Genomic DNA, 13,646 nt, shown 5'->3' on the forward strand with positions numbered 1-13,646 from the left:
TGTATTTTTTAATCAAACATTTATTGACCATGAATTTCTCAGTAATAATTTCCCCAAAATGTTTAATGTCTTATTTTTACATTTATTCATATATTCCTTTTTTGTTCACTCAGTAATTCATTTCGGCAGTAATTTCTTCTTTGTTGATTCAAAAAATTGTTTTTAGGTACTTAATATGTACGTGGAAGGCATGGGGTTAGCAAGAAAAAAATGTGTTAAACAATATTTGTATAACCTCAAACCTAAGACGTAAATTTTTTTCATTTTATAACATTTGTAAGAAGGGGGCAATGGGATGAAAATGAGGAGCACGCGGACCTTCCCAGGCTTTTCGCATCTTGCTAACAGTTTCTTGTGTCCTGAGGCTCTCCTGCCTTGAGGGTCCTGCTTTGACTGACAAGTTCCTTGGGGCTGTAGGGAGGAAAGGGGAGAGAGAACAAAAGTTCCAAAGGTTCAATCTGGGGGGTGGGGGAGGTTATCTAGGCAGGAGACTGGAATTCAAAGACAGATGTAAAGGAGCAGAAGCAGCTGCTGCTCATGAACCACTTGTGGGGGGGCAAAGGGGGATTTTTAAGGATCTCTCTTCCCCTCGTTTTCTTCAAAAAAAAAAAACAAATGAAGAACTTGAGTTATTCAGAAATTATTTTTGGGTGCTGCGCTATTATGCTTTTTTTCTAACCATGACGCTGTTCCTGCAGCTATTATTTTGTAATGTTATTTTATTTTGATATATTTTGAAACAGGACTCTGTGTCTCTATGTGATTGGAAGTGATGAAAATCAACTCACACAAATCAGGCATAACATTTGGCTTATGTGTCAGAAAGTCCTAGAAGATGATCTTGAGCCTTAAGGAGAGAATTCCATGCTCAAGCTGGGATCTGGCTCAGTTCTCTCTCTCTCTCTGTCTCTCTCTCTCTGTTTTTCTCTAGGTCATCATCTGGATTGTTGTTTTTTGGTTTTGGTTTTTGTCTCTAGAAGGCTATGTCTGTGTGGTGGGAAGGATGACTCTTGTATATTTCTCATGATCCTTACAACCTCAGAAGAGAGAATCTATCATTTCTAGCACCCAACTCAGACCCTGGTAAAAAGGACACTTACTGACCCTGCCTGGGTTACTTTCCTCACACCTGCAGTAGGGGACTTAAGGAAACACAGGACATAATTTCGGATGACCACACCAGTGTTACCTTGGGATGGATCCTTCAATCCATGTTAAACAAACAAACAAACAAACAAAACGTACCAGTTACTAAGAAGAGGAATAAGTTGTGATACATTTGACATTGTATCTCTTGTTAAACAAACACTTTCTTGCTTGAGTTATTTACACCACTATCACCATACAGGGTGGAATTTTAACTTAAATTTAGATCTCTAATTGTCTTTTCAAATTTCTTTCAAAGGATCACAGTCCAAGGTAACTTTGAAATGAAAGTTATTGCATCAGCAGAAAAACCTGGAGATAGAGCTACAAGATGGCTTAAGTGAAGCTCACATTCGTCACTGGAGAAATGATGCACTTGCACTTAAATGTCATCTAGAAACACCCAAGTCCTTTGCAGACCCCCTAAGATGGAAAGGCATTCACTACGAGATAAACTTGTGTTTTCTTTCGTTATGAAGATATACTCAAAAAAATTGCCTGTCACATACTAGACAGTACAATTGACATTGGAAACAGGTTGTAGAATTTGCAAGCTAGAGAGTTTCAAGCATTTGAAGGATTCTCATTCAGGTGTCAAGTATCTGTCAAAAACTATTTGTTGATTTTTATTGAAAAAAAGTTTAATTTCCAGTAATAGGAGAGTTCGTTATGGGAGGAGATGTCTGAGTGTAACTAAATTGAAAGTGCAAATGGGACTCTACTATTCTTTTGTATGCCTAAAACTTACACAACTATTAAAGAAGTCCAGACCCACACCTGGGTTATATAAAGGACTGGTCATATGTGGTGCATAACTACTTGTGACCACAGTGACTCAGAAGATATTTTAGGCTCTGACTGTGAAGATTTGCTCATAATATAGAAGAAAGTGGTATATCTTTGTAGAGACAAACCTTTGGATAATCTATTTTAAGTCAACAAAATAAAAATTTATGTACATAGTCTTTACTATAGTTATGGTAGATTGAATGATTGCTTCCAATTCTTTCTTTTCATAGAATTATACGTTATACACATATGCCCTTTTCCAAGTGACTTCACAGTGCACCTTACTAGTGGAGGCAGGGTACTCTCCCCAACATGTTGAATTTAGGCTTGGCTGTCACTTGCTTTAAACAATGAAGTTGGGTGGAAGTGACACTGTACCTATTCTAAGCTGAGGCTCTAACAGGCATTGCGTATGCCCTCCACATGAACTGCACTCACCAGGAGAATACCGTGGGCTGGGTAACCTGCATTCCAAGGAACATATGGAGATACATGAAGTAGACCTGAACCCAGCTGTCAGCCTGGAACCCAGAGCTGGGAAGCTGGAATTGAGTCTTGTACAAGTGAATTACAGCAACTCACAGGCTCATGAGAGAAAAATAAAGGCTTGCTTTTTCAAGTCACTGAATTTTGGAGTGGTTTTTTTATGCAGCATTATTATAGCAATAGCTGACTAATAGAGTAGTATTTCTTTCCTCTTCCTACAAGTGTTTTGGAAATTGATGGTGCATCTAACAACTCATAGCATTGTAGGATCAAGGAAATTCACTAATTATACAGTTAATCATTTAATTAGAATTATAGGAAGTGGTACAAAAAGGATGCAAAGAACACAAAACACAGAGACATAATCTAATCTGAGAGTCAGGAAATGTTTCTCTGAGGAAGTGACATTTGAAGCTGAGCTCTAGCCTTTGGCTAAGCAAAGTTGGGGGCAGGGAGAGAAGCATTCCAAATGAAGGGAACAATCTTTGTAAAGTCCCTAAGGTAAAAAAGAGAAGCTCATTTCTTACAGAGAAGTTTCTGGAAAGCAGAGGAAATAGGAAAGTGCTGAGAGAATGGTGGTTGGCGAGGTTTACTACAGTATTATGGGCTAAACTGTATCTCTCCAAAACTTCATCTACTGAAGTCCTACCACCCAGTACCTCAGAACGTGACTATATTTGGAGGTACAGTGTTTAAACTAAAATGAGGTTATTGAGGTAGGCCCTCTAACAGTCTGACTGGTGTCTGTATCAAAGAGAAGACCAGAACACAGACGCAGACACACACAAAGGGGAAACCATGTGAAGACTTGGGAAAAGACAACCATCTACGAGACAACAAGAGAGGCCCCAGAAATCAACTCTATCCATACCTTGGTCTTGGACTTCGAACTTCTAAAGACTCCAGAATTGTGAAAAAATAAGTTTCTGTTAACTAAGCCAGCTAGTCTGGCACTTTGTTATGGCAGTCTGTCTTAGTACATTCAGGCTGCTCTAACAAAAATACCATACACTGGGTGGCTAATCAAAAACAGAAATTTCTTCATCGTTCTGGAGGCTGGAAGTCCCAGATTAAGTGTCTGGTAAGATTCAGTGTCTGGTGAGAGCCCACTTCGTTTTCATAGACCGTCATCTTCTTGCTGTGTTCCTACATGATGGAAGGGGCAGGCGAGATCCTTGGGAATTCTTTTATAAGGGCATTAAACCCACTCATGAGGGCTCCACCCTCATGACCTAATCATTTCACTTCCTAATACCATCACATCAAAGGTTAGGACTCCAACTATGAATTTTGGGGGACACAAACATTCAGCTTATTATAACAAATTAATACACACTACAAGCCCAGTACTAAGTATCATGCCTAGAAGTAGTAGCTGCTCAGTATATATTTGTTGGATTAATTAATGATGGAGGTGAATAAGCCATATGAAATACACCATATTAAGGATTTAAAAATTTTTTTATCTAAAGAGCAATAGAAAGTTATTGATAGTTTTAAGCAGGAAAGTAAATTTTTTCAGATTGGTTTTAGAAAAGTTTTCTCTGGCTACAGTATAAATAATGGAGAATTAGGAGGTTGTCACAGGGGAAGATGGTGGTGACTTACACTAAAGCTGGGACAGTGGAGATGGAGACAAGTGGATTAGTTTAGGACATATTCAGTAGAGGAATCAAGGGGGCTTTGTGGCTGGTTAGACAATGAAGGAGAAGGAGAGGTCAGAATGGCTTTCTGGTTTGTGAAATTGAGATGGGAAACCCTGGCAGAGATCCAGATTTGTGAGGAAGCCCACCAGAATGGTTTGTGGCAAATTGAGATGCCTATGAGATATCAAGAAGAGACTTCCAGTAACAGGATTATTATGGTGTAGATACCCTAAGAATTCTCCCACTACAAATACTGAAATTCTAGATACAATAAAATAAATGCTCTTCAATCCATAGTTGAGGTCACAAGAAAATAAGAAACATCACCAGGGACCAAAGGAAGAGAAAACTGAGACCCCATGTGATAATGACATGAACTAACAAGGCAGGTTGTAAATAAGCTGAGGTAGGCTAGGGTGATGGTTATGTCTCAGAACCATCACCCTAGCCTAGGAGCTTTCATTTTCATACTCAGAGATACACAGAAAACAAGGCCTTGGAAATTCTGAGGGCGATGGCGGGGGGGGGTGGGGGTGGGAGGGATGTTGAAACTGAAGCTTACAAAAATCCAGGATCATTTAAGGGCTACTCTTTCAGTAAAATGATAGGAAATAATCTGCAAACTAGCACAAAGAGAAAACAAGGAAGTAAGCTATCTAGCCTTGGGTGCAAGGTGGAAAATAAGCCTTACCAGAGAATTTGTAAACACAGACATGTCATGTGATTTGTATGATTGAACACCAATCAGGTGAGCTTGGTGTTCAAACTGCATGGCTTCTAAGACTCCAGGTTGAGATGTCAATGTATTCCCAGCAGAAGCAAACTGAGAGCAAATCTAGTGCTATATAACCTTATCCCAGGCCATATGTGATGTCTCCAGCTGAAGCCGATCAAAAATGAGCTCACCATTCAAAATTCCAAAACATACAAGGTAACAATCCACCTTGAGAGATTTAGAAAAGAGAAAAAGCAGCAGAATTGTACTCCCAGGAACTACAAAACTATCAGATAATGATAGGTAATGATAATCAGAGAGACTGTAACACATATGGATTTAAAATGTCTAAAGCATTAGAGAAAGAAAAATAAAAGCATTAAAAACAAGATACATACAGATTTGATAAAGAACCAATTAGAAATTCTAGAAATGTAAAACATTGCCCTCCAAGTTAAATGCAATCAGTGGTTTTAAGGGCATATTAGATATAGTTTATGTGGAATTCATGAACTTGGAAGTAAATCTGAGGCTGTAAAGAAAATAGATCTGAGGTTATACATATATTTGTATATATAATTTCCACACACACACAAATATATACGCGAAGGGAAGTTCGAATGAAAAAATCCCTTGTAGTAGAATTTCATAAGGATTTAATAAAGGGAATAGGACAAACCTCAACCTTTTAATGCAGATTATCTACAAAGGAATGCTCATGAAATTGACAACAAACTTCTCAGTTGCAACATAATAGGCAAAATAAAATAATACCTGCAAACTGTTGAGAGAAAATAGGTGCCAATCAACAATTCTATATTTATGTACATTTCTTACTCTACACCTATATCATTCAAGAATGCGGTCAAAAGCAAATACTTCTTTCCAGATAAATAGTGAGAAAGCTTATGACTCACAGAACTTCGCTGAAAGAACGAAGTCAGAATGTTCTTCATAGAGTGAAGTCGAATCCAAACAAGAATGAGATGTAAGATGCAATAGTGACAAAATAAAATGGTAAGTACATAATAAGTCTAAGTAAGCATTTTCTGGATAAAATAATAAAAGTAACCATTTGGGGCATAAAAGCAAGATGAAACATCTCTTGACTTTGCAGTAGGTACTTCTGAGTGGAGGAGGGCTACACTGGGTAATTCAACTATGTAAGTGAAGTTTTATTTCTTAAGTTAGATACTGGACAGAGGTTATGATTCTTTAACTCTTGATTTCTTTTTATGTATATGAATGTGTCATAAGAAATTTAGAAATCAATAAATTATCTTTTTTGTAAAAAGCAAAGTAGATATGAAAGTCTGAAAAACAATAATAAGACAAGTGGAGAATAAGCAGATTTTAAGTGTCATTACATTTTTGTATTAGTTAAAAAGATGGTAAACATATTCATTAACCTTAGACAAAGTGAGAGTAAAAGAATGGAAATAAAGTATATTTCCAAACAAGAAGAAATTTTCAAAGATAATAAACTCAATTGACCCAAAAGAGAGCAAGAAAGAAGGAAAACAGAATGATAGTTAAAAAATAAAAAATAAAAATAAATAAAAGCACAAAATGTAATGGTGGAGATAAATCCAAATACAGAAGACATTACAATAAATACAAACCACCTAAAGTTGCCCAGCTAAAAACAGATATTAAAAGATTGAATTTGTATTTTAAACATTTAGGTAAATAATTTCTACTGAAAGGCATTCAAGCCTTAAGGATATAAAAAGTTTGAAAGTGAAGTTCTATGAAAAGAAACACAAGACAAATATCAACTAAAAAACAAAAACAAAAACAAAAATTGGTGCTGCTGTATTAATATCAGAAAAACAGACTTTAAGACAAAAATCATTACTGAAACATTGTTAGGAATAACTAATTGTGGACAGCTCATGATGATAAAAGGAATAAGTCACCTGGATGATATACTACTTCTGAACTTGTATTCATCAAATAGCATACATTCTAAATACATGAAGTAAAAACTGATCATATTTTAGGGGAAAAAAAGGACAAACATGCAATCACAGTGAAAATATTTTTAAGGCTCTTACCTTGGTAATTGGCAAATCAAGCAAACAAAAATCTTAGTAAGGATATACAAAATCTGGACAAATTACAAGCCTGTTATGATCAATATATATTGAAACTTGAACCCAAAAGTTTGAGAATATGAATTTTTTGAGGCAAATGTGAAGCATTCGCCAAACTGATCACTCACTGGGTCTCAAAGAAGTCTCAAAAAATACAAGAACTGATCTAAATAAGATTAATGTAGAAATTAGAAAATAGAGTTGAATACAATGTCATTAAATTAGAACTCAACAACAAAAATCCATTTGAAAATGCAAAATACACATAAACTAATTTATGACTTGAAGAACTGAAGGATAATACAAGTATTACATGGCAAACACTGAGTGATACTTCTTCCCCTTCTCGAACAATTCAGTCTTAATGCTCTTAAGGGTGACAAAGCAGGTAGGTGGAGCTGCAGTGGCTCAGAGGAGGATATCAGAGCCCAAGAAGGATGAGGAGACTATCCACCAGGGATGGCAGGCACTCTGGCGTGAGAATCAGCCTGCACCCAGTGAGAAAGTGTCCACACAGAAGAAATCAGAGCCCAAGCAGGAAAAGGAGGGCATCTGTGTGGGGAAGGCGTAGCCGTGTGAATAGGAGATTGGTTGCATAAAGTGAGGTTGATCACATAAGTAAATATATGAAGAAGAATGGAAGCTAGGCTTCTCATTAATAGAGAATGTAGTTACGTATATGGAAAGGGAAAAAACTGGAGTAAACATGAACTTGGAAGTGTCAGCATGAACTCATGGTTTTCAATATGTATAGATAGATAGAAATAAATTTAGATGTAAATATATGGTATAAGCATACATATACTTCCTGGTTCTATCTTCTGTTAGGGCCTGGAAGCAGCAACACTCTGATAACAATGAGCACATACAGCACACAGATCTTGGCTTCTAAATACCATTGTCCCATAAAAGGAAATAGGACGTCCTAGCGAAATGGCCGATTCTGAGGCTGGAGAGAGGAAAAGTACAAGAAGAACCTGGACCTTGTGCCAGAAACCAATGAAGTGGTTAAAAAAAAAAAATGATGGGGACATATGAAAAGGCCCTAGAAGCCAGCTTAAAGGGGCTCCTACTGACCGCATTGGCCATAATTTGAGTATCAAAATTAATATTGATAGTAATATGATAATAGCTTATAGAATTTACAATATTAAGTAAAACAGGAAGCCATGAGACCATACCACATTAATGAATAACTAAGTTTTATGAAAGCGGAATATCTATATAATTTCAAAGTACTTCCCCACAAGAGGGGAGGGAAGTAACTTATGCTGGAAAAGCCTAGAAGACATCAGTTTTGTGATGGTTGAAAGAGGTCAAAGAAAAAAACATCAGTTATTGAAATCATGCATGAATTGGTGTGATGATTTGAGAGGAAGTCGGTCTTGCTTCTATGACACTGTGACCTGAATCTAATCATGAGGAAACATCGGACAAACTTAAACCAAAGGAAATTCTGCAAAATAACTAGATTTATCTTCAAAAGCATGAGAGTCATAAAAATCCAGGGCAGACTGAGGAATATTCCAGACTGGAGGAGACCAAAGAGACATGACAACTTAATGTAGCCTGTGATTCTCAACTGGATCTTTTGGTAACAAAAGATATTATTGCATCAGTTGATGACTCCGGAATGTGGTCTATTGACTAAAGGGCAGGAGTGTATCAAAGTTCGTCTCCGGCTTTTACTGGTTGTGTTGCGTGTAAGTAGGAAGATGTTCTCATTTGTAGAAAACATATTCAAGTGTTTGGGGCTTACAGAACAGCAGGTTAGCAACTTAGACGTATTCAGAAAAAAAAATGACTTATTTGTACTCTGTGTCTAGATTTCTTTGCAAATTTTGACTGATGTGTGGAAGTGTTGAGTCACAATATTATACACCTGAAACTAGTACAACGCTGCATGTTAACGAACTGGAATTAAAATAGAAACTTAAAAAAAAAAAACCCAAATTTAAAGAAAACAACCACTAGCAAACAAACAAAAAAATCTATGATGTAGAGTAAGTACTGCTTAGAGGTACATGGACAGTCTTCACAATTTATAATTCAAAAGAAGAAAGATTAAAAATAGCAAATTAACTATTCCATTCAATACACTAGGAAAAAACAAAACAAAACAGCCAACTGAACTCTAAAAAAATCCGGAGAAAAGGGAAGTAAAAAGTCAAACAACAAATGACCCATTAGAAGACAAAGAAGTAAGAGAGAGGGTACATAGTGGCCCTTCTCCACCTTGGGGCAGCAGCTAGGACTTTCTTCCTTACTTGCTTATTGAGAAATGTATTCTCTTGCAGAATGAGAGAGGAAGAGTCCATTCTTAAGTTTAATTTTGAAATCCTGAGTATTTGTATATCAAGCATGAAGGCCCTAAAGATCTCAAAGCATGACACTAATATCACAAGCCAACGATTTGGGAAAAATAGATGAAAAGCCAGTGTTTTTCACCTCATATTAAATAAAGACCCCATAGATAGGTTGAAGGAGGGAAGAAAATGAGAAAACAGCCAGAAGGGAAACACAGAGCTTACACATTGGTGGTGCTTCTGTGAAGGGACTTTGGCCTGACCCTCCCACACCTAAGCTTGGAGAAATGTCCGTGGTTAAAGGAATCTGGGAGCAGAGAGCTACCTGATCCTGTATCTTGAGGGAACCCAAAGAGGCCTCCAGCCTCACAGATTCCCCGGTGCCCACCATAACACAGAGCAGCAGAAGACAGATGTCTGTGTGGGTGTCCGGGTAACCAGTCAGAGAGAGCCTCTGTGTTCTGGACATCCCAACGAGTCTCTGAAAGAGCCACATGGTTTCTTTAGGCCTAAAAGACAGGATGTTTACCCTAAGGGGTCAGGATTAGAATAGAGTTACACAAGTGAATAAAGTCCAGATAGGGTGGTGGCATCTTGGAGACTTGCATGGACTCACACTGGAGAATCAGGATTGTTAACATACCTCTCAGTGAATGTCAGCATGAGTAGATGACTCTCATCTGAGCACCCCATTTCTTTGTAAACTATCCAGAACATAGTTCCCAAAATATCTCAATGGCTCTTTTATAGGCTATTGGATAGGTGGATGCCTGGATGCATAGGCAGATGGGTAGATGACCAGATAATAAAAAGGCAGTCCCTAAATTTCATCACTCTACAAACCACTGTGTTATTGGGCTCCATGCCATGAAGAATGCCACCAAGAGAGTAGCTAAATCACCATCATTCACTCACGCCCATTCTCATCCTTCTTTCCAAGATCAGCAGCAACTGGGAGTAGGAGACCAACAGACTCTTAATCATTTTCATCTGAAACCAAAAGGGCCCCAAGGTCAGTAGAAAAATCAAGTGGCTTTGCAAAACGGCACATTAGAAAAAAAATTATCATTGGGAGTTGCAGACACTGAAAAGTATTAAAAAAGAAAAAAGACATTTCTTCCAAGTTTCCTGTTTACTGAAAAAAACAAAGGGCATTTGAATTATTTTCACCTTGTTTGGAATCTTCACTTCTTATCTTGGACTTACTACATGTTTATTTGTATATTTAGAGAGATCTTAGCAGGAGCAAATTTGTTATTCTAAAGCAGTCTGCAGATGTACACTCACACAGCATAACCAAATCACAATTTTATGCAGGATTTTTTTCTTCTTAGATTTTGCAGTTCTTAAAGGAAAATGTGGAAGCAGTGGTATGTCACAACTTCTATTAGAGAAGTCTGAGGGGAAGGAGGACAACATGGTGATCAACCTCGGCAGTCCCCACGTACAGCGTGATTATGTTGTAATACTGTTTGATCAGTTTCAAGAGATGAATATCACCTCACTTCAAACAATATGATCCAGTCTCATTGTATGGAATTACAGCTTCTGTCAATCAGCATATGGCATAACCCTTAAAGTGCCATCTTTGGGGAATGTCATAAAAATGATCGCAACACTTGCATTAATTAGTAAGTTTTTACACGAAAACCAAGCATAACCTGTTAAGACAATTTATCTGCTGTATCTCTGTTCATTTTTGTTATCATAAAAATATGTATATAACCCATACATGCATATGCTTAGCTGATTATCTCAACTTATTAGAACAGCTGTGCTGATAACAAAGATATCATAAGAATGAGCCCCTTACTTCTGTGTGGATCAGTAAGCTATACTTTCTATATTTTGTTTTATGGTCCCCAAATGTACCCCTCCCTTGAACCAGCTATCCTATCAAAGTGAGGGGTGGGTGCAAAGTAAGGGTAAACATTAAATTACCCCTAGGTCTATGTTCTTGACAAAACAAACTCAAAATTTCCACTTGTCAAGTGGTAAATAAATGGCATATGGATATGTTTGATATGGTAAATACAGATTAAGAGTCTTTTGAATGTCATTACTTTCATTTTGTCACTGTTAATGGTTAGATACAGCATTTTAAGGCAATAAGAATTATGATCTTTTTTACATTAGCTATGGAATGTTTTCCCTCTTGCTTGAGGTTGTGTTTCTTTGTTATCAATTATTGTCTTTGTCTTAGGTTTTGCCATCATCACCCAGTAAATCCTGTTGTTTCGATTTTTCCCACTGTACACATAATTGGAGGCATTATTGCTTTGACATGGTACATACTAATTTGACCTGGGACTTAACACCCTTTCTGAAGGCAACTAATACTTCCAGATTCAACTGTATTTTGTGTGTGTGTGTGTGTGTGTGTGTGTGTGTGTGTGTGTGTGTGTGTTTAAAGAATTTATTTATTTATTTGAGAAAGAGGAGAGAGAGAGGGAGAGAGATCACGAGCAGGAGGGAAGGGTAGAAGGAGAGGGAGAAGCAGATGCCCCACTGAGCAGGGAGCCCGACGTGGGGCTCGATCCTAGGATCCTGAGATCATGACCCCAGGCAAAGGGAGACGCTTAACCAACTGAGCCACCCAGATGCTCCTCAATTACTCACAGATGCCCTGTGTTTATTGACAGTGTGTATATCACTGGGGTATTGTGCTCCTTTTCCCAAGGAATTCCTCTCCATGTTTCCTGGCATTCTCCTTCCTACTTTCCCCCAGGCTCCTCTACTGCCATCAGCTGAGAAATCACTCGTTGTGGTGGATAGCCTTCTAAGATGGCTTCCAATGATCCCTGCCTCTCAGTATTCACAACATTGTCTAATCCTCTCCCCTTGAGTATGGGCTGAACCTAGTGACTTGCTATTAGTGATAGAATATGGATGTCACTTCTATGATTAGGTTATAAAAGACTTCTGTCATAGTGACTTCCTTGCTGGCTTTGATGAAACATGCTTCCATGTTGGTAAAACCCATACGGCAAGGAATTGAGGGTAACCTCTGGCCAACAGCCAGCAAGGAACTGAGACTCTCATTCCAATAGCCAGTGAGGAACTGAGTCCAGCCAATTTGTAAATGTGAGCTTGGAAGTGGATCCTGCCTCAGCTGACCCTTGATGTGACTGTGGCACCAGATGACATCTATACTGCAAGACCCTGATACAAAAGACTCTGCTAGGTTGGACACAGATTCCAAACCCACAGAAAATGTGAAATAGTAAATGTGTAGGGTTTTAAACCACTAAACTTTGGGTTTATTTGTTACATAACAATAGACAGCTAACACAATTACTATCTTTTAGTGAACATGGCAGGTAGCTCACTACACTCCTTTTATAATGAGTAGTAAAATAGTGGGGCTGGGGATCTTTACGTTTTTTTCCTTCAAAATATAGACAGTTTCATATCCAGGGGCAGGTTACATGGAAGTGCTGACCAAGTCCATTAAGAGACATATGACATCTTTAGGACCTTCCCACAAAGATCCTGCCATTCTTCATGTGCAAGAGATATTGACCAGTGTTTACTCTTTGAGATAGGATTATAAAAGTGCAATTTCTTTTTCCATGACAAGGTTTGGCACATAAACAGACTGGGACTATGGAAATATAAAATGGTTTTTATTCATGTCGCTGATGGCATATTCTTAGACACATCTCTTTGTTTCACAGATTCTTTCTTCCATCAGCACATCATGTCAGCAGCTTATTGAGGGTGTGGTGGACAATCCCACCGGAGCCTTCAAAACCGTTACAGGTAAGTTGTCTTATTATTACTAGTAGCAAGATGACTTGAAGAATGCATCCTAAAACAGGGTCTATACTTTGTGAACTGTTTCATTTACTTAATTATCCACATGAATAGAGGGGAATAGTGATGAAAAGTAATTATAGTGGTCAATAATCAAAAGCTTTTTAAGATTTGACACATAGATTTGATCTTTCCTAAGTGCATTTAATGTAATTTTGAGATCTTCTTATTTCCTTGATTCATATCTACTGCAAAGACACACTCCAGTGAGGTGTTGGCTAGGAGAGGGAAGTCAATTTGGTACTGAACATGTTCCATGGGTGAGCCATGTGTGATTTATCAAATAACTGATTTATTTAAATGTTCCCTAAGTAGTCTAAGATTTAAAACAACAGTAAGGAAAAAAGAAAACAATGAGATTATTTTCCTTATTAGATTAACAAAGATTTTTTAAATGAATTCTCTCCAGGCTAATTTATAGGGAAAATGGCTTATACATAGCTCGTGGGGGTATAAACTGACACAACCTTTTTAGAGAATAATTCTACCAAAATACTTCAACGTTTTAAGCCCATTTCATGTCTTAGAATGTATGCCAAGAAAATAAATCTGAACTTGAAAAATACTAAAAGATATTTATTGAAATGTTCTTTATAAGAATAAAAAATTTAATGCAACCAAAATATCTGTCAAAAGAGCTAAATAC

At 37.5% G+C, this 13,646-nt stretch overlaps 1 protein-coding gene across 10 annotated transcripts in view; it reads left to right on the forward strand.

The window, feature by feature from the left end:
• QTMAN (queuosine-tRNA mannosyltransferase) overlaps positions 1 to 13,646 on the forward strand; it is a 449,054-nt gene that overhangs the window by 397,503 nt on the left and 37,905 nt on the right. For 7 of the 10 annotated variants that reach the window (XM_088021722.1, XM_088021716.1, XM_088021719.1 and 4 more), the window contains one exon: positions 12,862 to 12,946. In XM_088021722.1, the coding sequence (XP_087877848.1) occupies positions 12,862 to 12,946 (85 nt within the window). Of the gene's footprint in view, positions 1 to 1,405; positions 2,513 to 12,861; positions 12,947 to 13,646 lie in introns of those variants that run through there. The other 3 variants (XM_088021724.1, XM_088021726.1, XM_088021727.1) reach the window with 2 other exon arrangements.

The sequence above is a fragment of the Eumetopias jubatus genome, unplaced genomic scaffold (assembly GCF_037043125.1).
Source record: "Eumetopias jubatus isolate StellerSeaLion01/CBP00866 unplaced genomic scaffold, mEumJub1_p1.0 scaffold_3, whole genome shotgun sequence".
Lineage (NCBI taxonomy): Eukaryota > Metazoa > Chordata > Mammalia > Carnivora > Otariidae > Eumetopias > Eumetopias jubatus.